At 45.5% G+C, this 16,891-nt stretch overlaps 1 protein-coding gene across 1 annotated transcript; it reads right to left on the bottom strand.

Moving 5' to 3' along the window:
* Positions 1–4,172: 4,172 nt before the first annotated feature.
* On the bottom strand, positions 4,173–7,864 carry HTR1B (5-hydroxytryptamine receptor 1B). Its single transcript, XM_031612756.2, has 2 exons — positions 5,955–7,864; positions 4,173–5,320 (listed from the first exon to the last, which is right to left on the bottom strand). Exon 1 carries the CDS (start codon positions 7,155–7,157, stop codon positions 6,018–6,020), a length of 1,140 nt encoding a protein of 379 aa, XP_031468616.1. The 5' UTR covers positions 7,158–7,864; the 3' UTR covers positions 4,173–5,320; positions 5,955–6,017.
* Between the last annotated feature and the right edge of the window lie 9,027 nt (positions 7,865–16,891).

Genomic DNA, 16,891 nt, shown 5'->3' with positions numbered 1-16,891 from the left:
ATATCTGTGTCCCTCAACTCTACAGCAAATTCTTCTAGGAACAGAGTTCAAGGAAGGACAGCATTCTCTTGTAAATAAGAAACAGGAGCCTTGCTGGCTTTTGCTCTAATTGTCTCAAATGTACTGCTCCTAATATTTCTTTCAGGGGCTGGACTAGAGAGCTGGGTCCAAATGAGACCCATGTTCTAAATATAACACACAAGTAGAAAATAGCACCAAGTAAATGTAATTTTAAATCTATGGGGAAAAGGACGAGTGAGCTTGGAAAGTGTGATCCTCAATATGAAAGGTAGGTATGAATCTATAATAAATGTTAATTTGATAATATAATTTGATAATATAATCTGGGAATATCAAGATTTTTAGAAAGGATCTTATAAAATTAATATTAGGATAGCGGCCCCCCTCAGGTACCTGGGTGAAAGGAGATTTCTAATTTAATTTCCACCTCTCTGAACCCTGGAAATGTGTTTGTTTTTGCCCCACTCAACCTTACCATGTTCCTGAAATTTAATTTAACCTTGTAATCGCCTAAAATGGCCAGATACTGTCTTTTTTTTTCTTACCTCAGTTCTCTATGGGAAAGAAATGCAGAAAACGGGTTATTTTACATAATGATACCCTGTTCCTGTCTTTTCTATTATTCTACGACCATTCAACCTAAAAGACAGAACATATGATTACTCAGTGAAAGCCTTGCAGCCATGAACTCTGACTATTTTATAGCCTTCAAAGCATTATTTGTATAAAGACAATAAAAAAGTCTTGTTCCTTTATAAGGATGACTGCAAGGAGTTTGATCTCTGAGAAGAACAGCAAAGCATTTCTTTCTCCAGCTCCTGAAAATGACTCAGTAAGAGATTTTGATCTCTGTATTGTAAATTTGATATCCTGTGGATCTCCTCTTCACCTCACCTATTGAGTTGCCTGCTATATTACATCTTTCAAGCTTAATACGTGATTGATTAAAAAGCTTCATTTTCAGCCTGCTTTTCTATATGATCATTCTGAGCTTAAACATTTCATGATCCTTATTATTACCAGCCTACTGGTATAGAATAGTTCACTTTGACTGTGTATGTATTTTGTTTTAGATGCTAATTATTGAGATAGGTTTTATATATATATTGGTCAAAATAATACAAGCCACAGAACTTTCTGGTAAGACATAGTCAGGTTTTTAAGCATGTATGCTGAATATGTGGTTCCCCTAAAGACTAGATGTTTCTAACACACAAAAAGAAGTCAGTCTACTTTATGGAATAAACGCACACCAGCAGTTTTCCTACATCTTTTTGGGTTCTGTTCTTCTCTCTGAAACTGTGTGCTCACCTGTCTGTTGGAGTCCTGAGACCTGAAAGTAATAACCCTTTTTTTCCTTATACCCAAGTCAAGGACTGTCGATTTGCAATGACTTCCCTGTCCTCTCCCTTAGCTGCAGACTGTGTCTTTGCTGGAGAAACCCATTCTTCACCATTTTCTATAGTCTCAATTTGAATGGGATTTCACCATTTGAATACAGGATTGCCCTTAGCCATCCTGCTCAGCCTTATTTGTGACTGCAAACCACAGTGTTTGTTTTCTAATATCACAATATCACTTCTTGTTGTCACTTTATCCCCTGAAAGAATTGCTTTAGAGGGATGTGGAAGTACTTGCTTCTAGCAGTATTCATTCCCTTCTGATCAAGTGAGGCTCAGAAGGCTGTGGCAGTGCCCAGCTAATGGAAGGCAGGTGGGCCTTGAGCAGGCCATGGCAGAGGAGTATGACAGGGCACAATGTCTCAGCCCTACTCCACACAGCCCTGCTGAGGCTGTAGGCCAGTCCTGCTTGCTTAGGTGCTGCAACAGTGAACGTGATATGGATTTCCAGAGAATTAGCTGAAAGTCCTTTAGTGCCATGAAGCCTTGGCATAGCAGCCGAGGCCTTTTCTTATGTGTGCAGAAGAGATACAGTGGCTTGACTGCTGCATGGGAGTAATGAAGGTTCATTACAAAGGATTTTCCCTCTCAATGTCTATAACCTGCAGCTGTGCTTTATTAATAGGAAAAAAATCAAGTGCCTCTTAAGAACAATTGCAAAATACTAGGAAAATAGCACAGCCATGGGGGGCTGCAGGCAGCGGCCCCCTCCAATGCAGCCACTCAAGCAGTCATGTATTTCACACTGCTCACAGCCAGCAGCACTGCCACAAACACACCTCTCACCAGGAAAAGTGGGAAACACAGGGCTTGCAAATGTGTCATCAGCTTCAAACCTTGATGCCCAGCAAACATTTCTTAGAACATCATTTTTGACAATCTTTGAACCCAGTGCCACAAATGAATGAGCAAGACATGATGCTTCTAGAATGAAAGACCAAAACAACACAGGCTTGAGCACCTTTGAATTTTAGGGTTTACCTGTAGGATTATGAAGAGGTTCCCATGACAAAGTAACAAAGAAGCAGAGCCCTCTGAGGCCCTTCTGCAGGAGATGGAGTGGGCTGAGAAAGCAACCTCTCCTGCTGGAAATTCCAGTTGCCATGCGCAGTGAGGGATGGAGAGACAGGAGGACATCCTCAGATCCCTTGGACCTCCAGAGAGAGACAAAGCATCACTACTGCTCACTGAACACTGATGTGTTTCAAAACCTACCCAGTATGGGCTCTGCTAGTCACAAACTAGTGAATAGCTCATGCAGGTCACCCCTCCTATCCTCAAACATGCTAGTGAATCTTTCCATCCTAGGACATTTTTCATATATTTGCATTGCAATGTGCAGTGTTTGCCCTACATTTCTTCCATTTCGCTGTGAACAGATACACATCCTCAGGCTTCCTATCTCCCTCTGGGAAGGGTTTCCCAGTCTGGAGGAAACTGCGCAGGCAGCACGAGGCCTTCAGCCAGCACAGCTCCAGGGCCCATCCTTGGCATCAGCCCCAATCAATGTCCCAACAGTGAGCATCAGGTTACCTTAATCAGCAGGTTTATGCAGAAAGTTCAGAGCTTCAGCATGAACAGGGAAGGAAAATTTCTTGATATTCAGCCTCACCACTTCTCGTCAAAAATCTCACCTCACAAAAGGGAGCCAAGAGTTTCTGCTGTCAAGTTGAAAATACTCCAAAAGCATGAGGACCAGGGAAGTCCAACCTCCAAGCTCCACGCTCTTCATGTCATATAACTACGAAACACTGATGAAGGACTTAGTTGCCTGTGGAAATGCTGAAAGTATTAGTTTCATGGTCTGGTTTTCCATTTTTAGACAGTTAAGATATCTCTTGATTTCACTGACAATGAGGTAAGCCAAGTTTATTCTACTACTGCAGCATCAGAAAATGACTAATGACAGGTTAAGAATAGCAATGTTAAATGCTACCTTTCTTGCTTTCTTCACCCAACATATGCCAAAAAAAAAAAAAAAAAAAAGTTTAAAAGCAATTTAAGCATCTCAATAAATTAAATTTCTCTTTTAGAAGATTCCTCCAATTAGACTTATCATTAATAACATACGGTAGCACTTTCTAGAAGCACTTTCTATTATAGTAAGTTTTTGTTTGTTTGTTTGTTTGTTTTTTACAGAGATAAGCAATTTAGAGGCAAGTCTTCTGTAATGTCTTCAAATTACTGAAAGCATTTACTTTCCACTACTTGAATTTGTACCTTGCCAGTTTCTCTTCTGCCCATGAACACATCCTCTACTTCACAATTAATTCACTTGCAGAAGCACAGATTTCTTTTTACTGTTCACTTAGGTAAATCAATCCTGATTACTTAAATGACTCTCTCAATAATAATAGGTAGATAAATCACGTGAGATTTTTGCAGCATTCATAACAGCCCCATCTGGAATGCATATATATAGCTTAAAAAAAATTGCATATAGTCTCCACCAAGTGCTAAAAAAAAGTTTTGTTTACTATTAATGGAGTAAGAAAAATGTGCCCCCCAAAAATAACTAGAATTTAATTCTGGATTATATACAAATAAGAATTTTATCTAACAGTACTGTTTAGGATGAAAGCAAATCTGCCTATTAAAGATGTGACCACAGATTGAAGCTTGCAATTTCAGCCTTCATCAATTGCTTTCTCAAGTGACTCATGAAGTCAGTGTTAGCTAAAAAAGTCAATATTGAGAAACCAGGTAAACCAATAAATACTCTTTTAGTCACACAATTGCTACCAAACACTCTTGAGAACACAGTAAAGCGTTTTATTGTTTATACTCATTTTCATTTACACAGAGGAGAAACAATCAATGCAGTTCTATCACAGCAGGTGGACCATATCCCGAAACTCTAACTCTGACTGCTGGATATTTGCAGACCTGCCTTCAGGTCTTATCAGAAAAAAAGAAAGGGGAAAAAAAAAAAAAACAAGGGGGAAGTAGGGAAGAGAGTAATTTCACTAACATGAGTTTATTCATGATTTATGGATATTTATTTTGCAGGTGATACTGCTCTTCTGTGAGAGCAGACTGCTTCACTTCTTTACAAAATAGACATTTAATAATGTAATTACTTAGAGTTCTAAATTTTGCAGTGGTTCATGCAGTAAGGGTGTGCAACTGACACAAAATGGAACACACGGCTACAACAGCAAACTGCTACTTCTATTCCCAGCTGGTTTATGGAAAAGGTCATTGGACTTCTTGTTTCCTGCTCCTCAGTTACAGAGTAGAAGCAAGAAGCACTGACTTTGTGAAGACAACTACGAGGACAGGCTATAGATACGGGTGCAGTTGAACAGGTCTACAACTCGTTTCTACGGTACTTGCATTTGCTATTGTTTGGAAATACAAACATAGCTTTTGCACACTGCCACTTCTCACACACATTCAGCTGAAGGAGTCGTGCACAGAGTTTTCTGTGATGCTCCTCTTTTTCTCTTTTAAAGCTGTTTTTGTTGTGTTGTTTTGTTTTTTTCCCCTTCTAGGGCTCATAAGGAGTGAGCAACTCTTCCCACTGAAAGAAAGAAATTACAGGTGTGCAGAAGTACAACTACGCTACCAACACAGACAGAGACAACTGTGCTCTTGTGCACACCCCTACAACTGGCCGGAGAACAAATTAAGAAGTTACGCCTGCAAAATAAATTGAGTTTACTCTCAAACTTTTTCTTCAGTCCGGATGAATTATAGACCTTGATCGAGGCTGCCCTCATTTTTTGCAACTGATCTGCGTGACTACTGGAACAGCATCTCTGCCAGAGTCATTACACTGAAATGCAGAGCTGAGCAGTTTGCTGGCAGTATGTATTGACGTTTTTGCAGCATCATGAGTCTGGCAACTGGGCTTGGGGAAGTTTCAAGCAGTGGGTCTTTACAATAGCAACTTGATTCTGCAGACAAAAAGCAAGAGATTGGCAGAATTATTAAAGGATCCCAATAAAGGCAAAGCGTGTGTTCTGCAAAGCATAGCACCGAGTGGGGCTGTGCGCTGACAGCTCCTAGGAAGAGCAGTCAGAGCCGTAAGGAGGCTAGAAAGTAGGCTGAAGTTTGGAAGCACCCTTAGCCTACAGCCTGTCCTACCTTCCTCCCTTTCCTATGTAACACACCCGTGAGGGCTGCCAACTGCTCTGCCCTCGGCGCTGCCCGGCTCCGGCCCCGGGGCCGCCCCGCTCCCCGCCCAGCGTCGCCGCTCCCCGGGGCTCGGCAGCAGGCGCCGTTTAGCGCTAATTAGCTTCAGCGCGGTCATTAGCATACGAATTGCCGGCAGATTGGTTTAATAGGTGGGATAAAGAGCAGATTGCCGTGAGTCACTCCCTGCCAGCCGAAGGGGACACACGCTGTGAAATGTCAGGAGCGTGTAGCATCGCTGCCACCGGCAACGCAAAGGGGCTAACGGCAGCCGGGGAGGGAGACAGCCTGACCCGCAACCCCAGCAGCCGTGCCCGAGACGGGACGGAAAGCTGTACCGTGAGGCCGCTCCCCGCTGCTCCCATCCCCGTTTTCCCCCCGTCCCATCGCACCCACCTGTGGCATCGGGCACGGGCGTGCGCGGGGGCGGCCCCGGAGAACACATCGCATTCCAAATGTTCAGCTTGTGCAGCGGAAACGGATGAGTTTGTGGAAAGCTTGCTTGAAGTCTTCGTTAGACATGGTATAGATGATGGGGTTGATGAGGGAGTTGAGATATCCCAGCCAGTTGAAAAAGTCAAAGATGGCCATGTGGAACCAGCAAGCATCCTTGCAAATAGGCAACACCAGGCTGATGATGAAAAAGGGCAGCCAACAGACGATGAAGGCTCCTAAAATAATCCCTAAAGTCTTTGTCGCTTTCCGCTCCCTAGCGGCTGTCAGCTTCTTTTTCTCCAGCAGGGCGTCCGACACCTTCACCTTCACCTGGTTCATGTACACAGGAGAACCCGTCTCGCTGGGGCCCTCGGGAGCCTTGGAGTTGATGGATGTAACGGAGGAGGACGACCCGGGGGAGTCCGTGATCAGCTGAGCCCGAGTCAGTCTTTTCCCCGCTTTCTTTGGCGTCTGCTTCAAAATCCTTGACCTGGCTTCCACGTAGATCCTCCCGTAGAGGGCTATCAGCAGCAGCGTGGGAAAGTAGAAGGCTCCCACTGTGGAGTACACGGTGTAGAGGACGTGGTCCGTGTTCACCGCACAGTTAGAGGCTTCCTCGGCCTTCGCCTGCCGCCAGAACAGCGGGGGTATGGAGATGCAGATGGAGAAGACCCACACCAGCGCGATCATGCCCGCTGCCCGCTTGGGAGTCCTTTTCGTGGAGTACTCGACGGCGTCGGTGATCGCCCAGTAGCGGTCCAGGGCGATGACACAGAGGTGCAGGATGGACGCCGTGCAACAGGTGATGTCCGAGGACAGCCAGATGTCGCAGACGACCTGACCCAGCGTCCACTTGCCCGTCACAGTGTACAGGGTGCTGATGGGCATGACAAGGATGGAGACGAGGAGGTCGGTGAAGGCCAGCGAGGCGATCAGGTAGTTGGCCGGCGTGTGGAGTTTCCTCGTCTGGTAGACCGTGGCGATGACAAAGGCGTTGGAGAGCACCGTGGCCAGGGTGACGAGCGCCAGGACGACGGCGAGCACGATCTTCCCGGAGAGGGGGGTGGAATCCTGGTAGATCCCTTCCTCGGCGCTGCAGTTTCGGCCGTGGTAAGAGTCGTTGGCGGGGAGCAGCGGCGCTGGGCAGGGGCTCGCCGGCTCCATCCCTCCGCTGCCACCGACCCCGCGGACGGCGGGGCTGGGCTCGGAACGGCTACCCCGGCAGGACCCCGTCGGCGCCGGGGGAGGGCTGCGGCATCCCCGCGCCGGCACCACCTCCCTCCTCCCGCCCGCCCTTCCGGGAGCGCGGAACCTCACTCTCCGCGGCCGAGGGCGCAGGGCGAAGCGGGGGCCAGGCACGCCCGCCAGCTCATCGCCCCGCCGCCTCTCTGCACAGCGCGCCGAGCCCAAAGCATGGGGCTCCCGGTCCGGCCGCCCCTAGGCGCTGCCCCACCGCCGGCCGCCCTGCTCCGCGTCTCGACGGGCGCGGCGGCAGCGCCGCATGCCCGCGGGCGGCGGCTTCCCCCCGGGCTGCGGGCGCGACGGCGCGGCTGCGAGGGCAGCGGAGCCGCCCCGCCGGGTCCGGCCTTCACACGCAGCCTGCCGCCACGAGTTCGCAGTCACCGCGGGTGCGGGAGGAGGAGGAAGAGGAGGGTCTGCGGGAGGCAGGTGGGGAGCTCCCCTCCCACGGCATCCCGCCGCCGGCCATGCTGTCGGGGCCCGATCTCGGCCCAGCGCCGACAGCCTTCGGCAAGGGCCGGTATGAGAGAGCGCTGAGCAGCCGCCGCCCCTTATATAGCCCGCGGCGCGGCTCTGCCGGCACAGAGCAACGCGTGCCGCTCCCGGGCGGGCTGCCCGCCTGCCCGCGGAGGAGGAGCCGCCGCCTCCCAGCACCTCCCTCCCCGCGTCCGACGGGGGGGTCCGGCCCCGCGCACCGCCCTCCCTCCGTCCCCTCGCTTTGCAGGCGGCGGGAGGAGCCGAAGTTTGGCCCCCGCCCCGGCATCGGGGTCGGGATGGGGGAGCGGCCCCGCGTGGCCCGAGGGGGATGGGGCGATGCCGGCTGCCCGCCGAGCCCGTCCGGTGTGGCAACCCAGCGTTTCCCGGGCTCCTTTTCTTTCTTTTTGTTTTATTCATTAATTTTCAGTGTGCTCCGCCCCGAATTGCCCCGAGGGGAGGGCTGGGCGAGGTGCCCGCGTCCTCGGGCTCCCACCGGCGTTGGCTTTAAAGCTGCAGGAAAGTTTCGCACGCGACGGGAGATGCGAGTGAGCGTTATGCCGGGTCAGGGCGATTCTAAGTTCGGCGAAATGCCTGCTCCAGCCCTCCGGTACATTTCCCTGAGATGCCGCTGCAAATCTTCTAAAGAAAGGCAAGGGTCTGTGCCTGGAGGCACAGCTGTGCGCACCTTCACTCACCGCTGCTCGCCCCATCATCCTGCGAGCACCCTACTGGCAATTCTTCAGCGGGAGGGACGGGCACACTGAAGAGATGCGAGTGGGGGGAGGATGGTAAGAGGAGGGTGGGGCGGTACTGAAACGGGGTTCAGGAAAAGAAACGCTGAGCTGAGGGAACCGGGAGACCCAGAGCCCTGCAGGGACCATCCTTCCCCTCCCCACTGCAGCACTGGGCAAGGTGCCCCGATCTCGGGATGAACTCAGCACCCACACGTCCCCTGGTATCAGAAAGCAGGGAGTGAGCTTGGCACTGCATAAAGTGGGTCCCAAATCAGTTCCCGAGGCATTCAGAGTGCAGGAGAGAGAGGGCTGCCTTGGATCCGTTGCAGGGTAGTGGTCAAAGTGTGCCCAAGTTCACCAATCTGATAGGAAGGTAAAACATCACTAACCCTTTCTGTTTTCCCAGCAGGACCTGGGGTAGGGTTTGGTCTGTCTCCATGTTTTTATCTTACGGTGCTGCCTTGTGCTCCACAGAGCCTGATAATTGGTTGGAGCCTCTATGCGTTGCTGCACTGCAAATAATAATGTAGAGCTATCTACATCCTTCTGGTCTCTTTGTTGAGCACAGACTTTATAATCCCAGTTTCTAATATCGTCTGCTATTGCTTCCACTTCTGCTCACCATTTCTGGCTGAATTTAGTTGTGCTTAAGTTGGCAGCTGCCCTCTAGCCTCCGTAGCTCAGTATTTTTTCCCAAAAAGGGCTACATACTTGAGGCTGATTTAAATTTAAAACACAAGGAATAGCAAAACCAAAACCTGGTCCCTGTGTTCAGCTTTGGAACTGCTTTCTGTTGTGGAAAGGTTTGTCTGATAAAGCTGTATAGCCTTTAAGGACAAGGTTCTCTGGCACTGCTTTCAGCTGTGCTATGTCATACAAATACTTTGTGAACAGGTGATGAGTTCTGACCATCCCATTAATTTTGTTGTTAACAATTGTTATAAAATATTTGTGTTTTCTGAGCACCACTTTTTCTGTTGTCCTTCTCCATTAATTCTGGGTTATTTTTTTTAATCAGAGATCATCGTTCATTGCTTCCTTCTTTGTCTTGGCAGGTAGATACTTTTCCTCTCCTCCCTTGTTTGTTCTGTGCTGTAGCACTGAATTGCTCTTTGCTTGAGTATGTAGTGCTGCTGCCAGTGGTCAGGAACACATTCACAGAGGTCTTGCTCTGGTGACTTCAGACAGCTTCCCACAGGGATCACCTGGTCCTCTGGCAGGTTCAGCGGTCATTCCCTGTGCTTCCCCCTGGAGCCTCAGTTTGGGATTTGGAACTGCTGCAGCTACAACACAAAGCCAACTTCCCAACAAACAGTGCTCCGTGCCCCAGAGCAGCAAATTGCTGCAGCTGATGTTTAGAGAATATATGCCACTAAGCACTGAAGCTGCTGTTCTTCAGGCAGAGTGTGGTGGTTCCCAGAACTGGTGTCAGAGCAGGAGGTTACCCTTCCTGTCTGTCTGTCCAGGCTGCATGCAGCCCGTGCCACAGCTGGGTACACAGGTTGAAATCTGATGGCAGGAAGGAGCAGGTTCTAGCTGGGTTGTCATTGAAGTGCTGGAATCTTGGAGCAGCAGGCAGAAACATACTGTGAATCATATGTATCATCGCATGGGTGATCGTATCTCCCTGCTGTGCTGTCACTGTGAAGCTTGCATTTAAAAGCAGCAGCCACATGCCCGCTGTTTACCTTCCCCTCTCCTGACTGGATCTGAGAAGATGCTTATAGGAAGGGATCCCATTTCCTGAAGCTTTTGCCATCTGTGCAGATGCAAGAATAAAATTAATTTATTTCTGCTGGAATAAGGCCATTAATGCTTCTTATTTCTAGATTTTTATGTATTAATACACCAAAGTACAGAAATAGCAATGAAAACTGATCCTGTTACTGGTCTATTGCATCACAAAGTGCCCATGAATAATGGCTCATACGGCACAAATATCATCAATGACTTGTAAATAAATTAGAGGGAGGGCCGACACACAGAAACAAACGTTAAGTGTCAGAAATGGAAACTTCTACAGTCAGATCTATCCTAAATTCAGATAATGTTGTGTGGGTTTTGGCTTCGGGATCCTTTTAGGTGCATCTGAGCACATGAACTCGGTGCACAAAATGAACCTCACCTTTGGTCCAGGTGGCAAGTTGCATGCTCTTCTGTAGCCTCCTGCACAGTGATGAGATTCATCCTCATATTTTAAATAATGAAATTCGGAGTCCTTCTGTTAGCAAAGATAACCTTCACTATGTAAATCAACACGGTGGTATTTTGTTGAGTTTGCCAACAGAAAAATAATGCTAATATATGTGTGAAGTTTCTCAATGCTAACTTTGAAATATAGCTGAGGCCATTTAAATGCCAGCACTTTTAAGTCACTAGTCAAAATAAAAACACCCAGCTTGAGCTACTGAAATTTAATTATAAGGAACAGCTGGGATTGGTTTTGATTTTGACTCTGAGGACACAGAAAAAGAAGAAGAAACACGTGGTCTCAGCAGGCACACATACACATGGACTTCTTTGTCCCATGGGAGTAAAGCCAGATTGAGTTATCTCCTTGTTCTTCACACTGGTCAGGTACAGGTGCCTAAAGATGCATTCAAATACCTTCTGGGGAGTATTCAATTACTCTTTAAGTAGACAGCTGGGGTCAAGCAAAAAGAAACTCCAGTTCCCCTTATACCATCTTTGCATTTCATCTCCAGACACTGCATCTACTCTGACAGATTTTGGTTCATGGAGGCGGTAGTAGAGCTTGGTGGCTGTTCCCCATTCAGCTACGGGGTTTGCTCTCTAATGATCTACTTGGATATGCTCCACAGGAAACTGCTTTAATTCTGCCCCATCACCTCTCCTTCCATGCTCCTGTTATTCTCTGGCTTTGTTACTGAGCAGAAAAAATGACTGAAAAGGGCTGCGGCTGCTGCTGCTGCTGCCTTGTTATTGTGCTTTCCATCTGAGGTTGCTGGAGCCTCTAATTTGCACTAAAATCAGTGCAAATCCCTGTTTTGCAGCCAGAGAGTCTAGCTGAACAACCATCCCTGTGCCTCAGGCAGACTTCAGTTGTACACCTGAAGGATTTTAAACCCACCAGGATCTGTCTGCAATGCAATTCATACAGATCCATTGGGGAACAAACTGTTGGAAATGGCTGTGACACTACAACACAAAGGCACGACTGTCTACCAAGACCGAAAGTGGATGGCATAACATTTAACTCCAGCCTGTCACATAAGGAAAAAGAAAAGAAGAGTGTCTGTTCAGCATGAAGGGAAAGGTCCCCATGTTTTGACTCTGTAGGGATTCGAGTGAAAAAAAGTCTCATGTTCTGTGCTCAGAGCTGGCAGAACATAAATCCCCACTTTCAGAAAGCCTATTGGGTTTAAAGCTTCAGCCCCTTTCAGGATGCTCAGATCTTTCTTTCTGCTATACGGGATGAAATCGGCAAGGGTTTCTTTTTAGGATCTACAGTTGTTTTCAGATAGGTCCCAAATACCAAGTTTCCAGGAATGAAACATTGAATTCTGTGTTCAGGAAAAGAAGTCTGCACACGTTTTAAGCAACAAGCTACTCATACAGAAAGCTTAAAGGAAGCTTGTGCAATGCAGTGAATCACAGTAAAGAAGTAAAATGCTGAAAATAAGGAATGTTACTTTCCTTGTAAAATTAGCACATCAACACTGATTTAAGGGGAAGTACAGATTTATTCTTACTAAGAATATGGTTCTTCTACATGGTTAATTAATATTTATCTAGGAAGGAAGGTAATGTATTTTAAGCCCACTGCCACTATGTATAAGCGTGCTGTAGTCTTCTTTGTTCCCAGCGGCAATCAGAAACGAGGAGCTTTTGCTGGTATGCAGATTTGGGCTGCTAATTTAATAAAATCCATTATCCATTAATTTGAATCCTTTTAGGATGTCACTTGACAGTTTCTTCTGCAGCATGAGACTCAATTGCAAAATTTAGTTGTCTGTTCTGCTTAGCAAGAGGTTTAGGGAGAGTATCTTGCAGCATGCTGAAAATCAGAAAAGGAGGAAATTCTGAAGGCCACAAAGATCTTGTAGGTCTGTGGAAATGCAGACTACAGCAACAAGAGTAAAGCAGTAGCAAATGGCTGTCCAAATGACAGAGCCTGCCGAGATCAGGAGGTGCTCTGCAGGAATCGAAGCACATGCATTAATCTCTGAAGCACTTTGTCAGGTAGTGCCCAGCTGAGGATCTGCTTCTGGTGGCAAGTGGGCATTTCTACAAACCAGCATGTTCCAACACAATCTGTTCGTGAAGCAATGCTGTTATGAAACTGCAGGTCTGGATACTGCAGTGCATGAGATTAACTCCACCAAGGGATAATCCAGCCAGCAAAGGTTGTGCTCCTTGTGCAGTTCTTTCTTTGAAGAAGAAAACAAAGACTGAGAAGCAAAAGACTCAAAAGAGATAGATAAATGAAACTGTGACACTTCAATCTTGCCACTGACTGATAGCAGAACCATATCACGCTTGGTTTTCAGAAAAGTAACCATGTAAAGTTAGAGAGCCAGATCAGCAGGCTGGGTCATCCTCACCCCAGTGATTTAATGAAGCTGCTGTGCCAAATGCCTATTATTTTCCAATCTTTTAATTATCCAAATACTCTTTAATTGGCGTCTGTCCTTGATGCTTCTAAAACTGTGTTTCTCAATGTCTAGCGCACTTCTGTGTTGTTGGGGAAAGGAATACTTAACTGTAAAATAAAGATATGATCTCTGTTTAGAATAGTATGCTTTATTTATTTATTTATTTATTTTTTTTTTTTACAGGAGGAAGTCAGTATTAACAGGTTCAGGTCTCAGGTCAGAACATGCCCAGATAAAGGTTTTGCACTGGTCTCAAGAATACCTTGCTTCTGGGTACAGCCTTTGATATGCTAATAAATTTTAAAATCTGGAGACTTGATCTTGTCCTCCTTTGCAAGATAGTTTCCAAGATTGTGGAAGTAGAACCAGAGAAGTTTAGGTTTTAGCTTTTAATTTCATGGGTTTCCCTTTCGTTCTTTGGGAAAAATCTTATTTCTTACAGAGAAAACACTATAAAGTAGGTGGGTTTTGTTTGTTTGTTTGCTGTTTTTTTCTGATAGATTATTTGTCATGCCTTGTCTCTGCATCTTTCTTTCTTTGTAAGAGATGCTTATTCCATTCAACTAATGGAACTGAAAGATTTAAATGTGTCTACAGATAGCTAGAAGTAGGAAATCATGCTACTCAGGATTCAGGACAAATTAGCAGAAATTTAAGTCCTCATACTTTAGGAAAAAAAAAAATCACCAACTACCTAAAAAGAGGTTGGAAAGAAATGTTCTCTCTGCACGTGTTTTTCCATTATCTTCACTATGAAGTTGTCAACACTTTTTGGTTTGGTCATGTTTGAACACTAGCCAACTGGTTGCTGGTTAAAACAGCTCAGCTAACAAGGTAATCCATTTTACATTAGATGTTTTTTACATTGTTTCTTTTTGTGGGACATGCTAGACATAACTATTTTCACGATCAAAAATCTGATTTCAGGATCATCTTTTGTGAGTCTGTGGTAGATATATTACCTTCTAAAGCATGTGGGTACAGTCAGAGTCAGACAACAAAACTTGGTGGACTACGGAGCAGATGTGGGAAAACCATTTGTTTCCACAGGGTTGTAAGGGGTATTGATGAAGATGTTGAACAAGACACTGGGGAGCACCACTAGCTAAATGGCTCCAACTGGACTCTGTGCCATTGATCACAACCCTCTGAGCTCTGCCAGTCAGCCAGTTCTCAGTCCACCTCACTATCCACTCATCTAATCTGTAAAAATTTTCTTACAACACACTAGGCTGTCATATTGCTCTGGTAGAGCCTTCTAGCTAACTTTTGCCAGGTTTCTGTATTATGGATTGCTAAACATGGTCCCATATACTGACAGATATAACTAGGTCCATCAACTGTATGGCCAATTCTTGCCTTGGCTGGTACATTCTGAGACCTTATTGACCAGTTGCTCTTGGATGCCTCTTCCCCAGTGCTGGCTCTTCTTGTAGTCCTTTGCCTGCTCTCTGGGAGATTTGCAAAGACACACTGGATGTATGGTTCACCTCTTTAAGAGCAAGCCTAGGCTTCTAAAGCTAAACAGTCTTTCGCCACTTTCAAGTTGCCCTCTCAGTGGCTTTTTCCTGTGGCTGGACACACCTCGGTATGGGAGCTCATCCTTCTGCTTCCCCAACCTTCTCTTAGTCCTGTAACTGGAAAGGTGGGAGAACATCCTTACACATTCCCCGAGACTCTAGGCCTGTTTAAAAGGCAGCACTAAGTACTGAGAAATTTCTATATTCCAGAACGTAAAGACCCTTGTAAGATGCTGGAAAAACCTATGGTGAATTTATCTCATTGGACAAGCTGCCTTTTTTCTAGGTAGAGCTGAAGATGTTTAGCAGCTAAACTTCTAGCTAAGTCTCTATCATGTTAAATTTCATATACTTTTTTTTCGAGTCTTGAAAACTGTACTATACCTGCCTGAACGACAGTCAACACAATAACATATTTTTATTACATGATGTTCTGTTCATGGTCCCTTCTCTTTTCATCTCTTCTTTCTGCATCCCTTCCCTTATCTCACCCATGCGCTAGTGTATCATTAACAAACCAATTTTCTTTACACAACGTTCTGAGTCTTTAGTAGCTTATCCCTTTCTCATCACATATTCAGGTCAATTACTGTCTCCCCCTAGCCTCTGATGCTGGCCCCTCCCAATCTTATTTGATTTCAATCAGATGTCTTCATGCCTTCCCAGGCTTGAGAGAAGCTTCCCTTAACAGGCACAGACATCCTCATTATCTTACCTAACAATCCTGCTTTGCTGTGATGTCTACAGACCACATTCAACAAGAGTCAGGCTGTTGACTGTGACTGCTGCCTGTTATTCTTACTGGAAGTAATTTGTTTACTTATGTTCCTCCATCTGTGTACCTCTATCTTAGACTGCAGTTCTTCAGAACAGGCACTACCTCTGTGCTTTAAGTGTTTATAGTGCCTTGAAAATAGCTGTAATGGTCCTGATTGTGGGCTTTGAGTGGCCTCCTAAATTATCTTTGTATCAACAAAAATTACTTACCGTCATCTTCTGGTTTGCTGGTTTTCATCTGTGCAGTTCAGAACTCACTTTTTCAGTGATCAAAAAATGATACAAGGCATATCCTTAGCAATATGTGACTGATTGGCTGATAAGATCAGTGCAACATGAGCTCAAAGTAAGATCAACCAGAATGTACAAATCTCTCATTTTCTGTTTGAGGAAAAGTGTAATGCTTTGCTGTTTAGAAAAGGTAGTAAGAACTGTCCCTTATTTCTCTTATGTAACCAGTTAGAAACAAAAGAAAGCAGAAGAGCAAGCTATTGAAATGTAACGTGCAGCAGGATATTCAGTTCTATGGCACCTCTGAATTCCAAGCTGTAGAGGCAAAAGGGGAAAAAGGATTGCAAAATGTGATCCCAAAGACTGGGGTTCAGGAAAAAGAGATCATGATTGCCCTTTCCAGTATGCACTTGAACTTCATCTGTACTAAGAGGTCAAATTCTCCAAACTCTCCCCAGTCAATAATTTTTCACATAATGTTTGATTATAAGAATTTCAGGTTTCATCTTAAGTGATTCTGCCTAAAGAAACCTCTGTCTAAAGTGTACACACAATAAAACTTTGGGCATCAGGAAATGGCAGACAGGATTCTACTCTCAGCAGCTTTCCAGGTCCTCCCTCTCTCCTTCAGTGATAGTGCAAATATTGGCATTCATACTAAGAAGCTGTTTCATTAGTGGTATGTTACTTGCCTCAGCAATGCAGACTTTATTGGCTCAGAACTGTATGGAACATTGGATGTTAATTGGATTGTTCTTGTCCTCTAACATGCTGGTCTGCCAATGGCCTTTATACTAGTGGTGGAAAACCAGATAATGAAGGGAGCTTTTCTACTAGTTCCAGTATGAACTTGATAAGATCTCCACAGTGCACAGTTCCTACAACAGGGACAGTTTGTAAATTCTACAAAAAGTTTTTAGTTTCACAGTCTCAAGGAGACAAGTGAGATTTTAGTAATCCCCTTTAAAAACAAACCAACATAAACTCCAAGTTTTGATAGTATTTTTTGATCTTTGCCATTTGATCGCCAGGAATTGCACAGAGTCCTCTGAGACATAAGCCTCTCAGGAAAAGAGCAATAGGTTAGTCAGATGCTAAGCCTAATATTATCTATCTTAAAATTATAAGGAGAGATATTCCTTGGAACTGATAGTCATGTGTGCGCCTTATCTTAGGTTTGATACATGAAAATTATTATAGCATATGTCCCTAGGTAGTTCAGATGTCCTCCTTTCTTTCATTGAAGCAAGTTTTGGAAACATTAGGCATACTTAAAATCATCTACTGTTTTCTTGATACTTCTC

This window comes from Phasianus colchicus, chromosome 2 (assembly GCF_987193195.1).
Source record: "Phasianus colchicus chromosome 2, bPhaCol1.hap1.1, whole genome shotgun sequence".
NCBI lineage: Eukaryota > Metazoa > Chordata > Aves > Galliformes > Phasianidae > Phasianus > Phasianus colchicus.
This window is presented reverse-complemented; position numbering and strand designations above follow the sequence as displayed.

Bases quoted from the DNA above. Each gene is read 5' to 3' on its own strand.
- HTR1B (XM_031612756.2), bottom strand. From the start codon at position 7,157: ATGGAGCCGGCGAGCCCCTGCCCAGCGCCGCTGCTCCCCGCCAACGAC.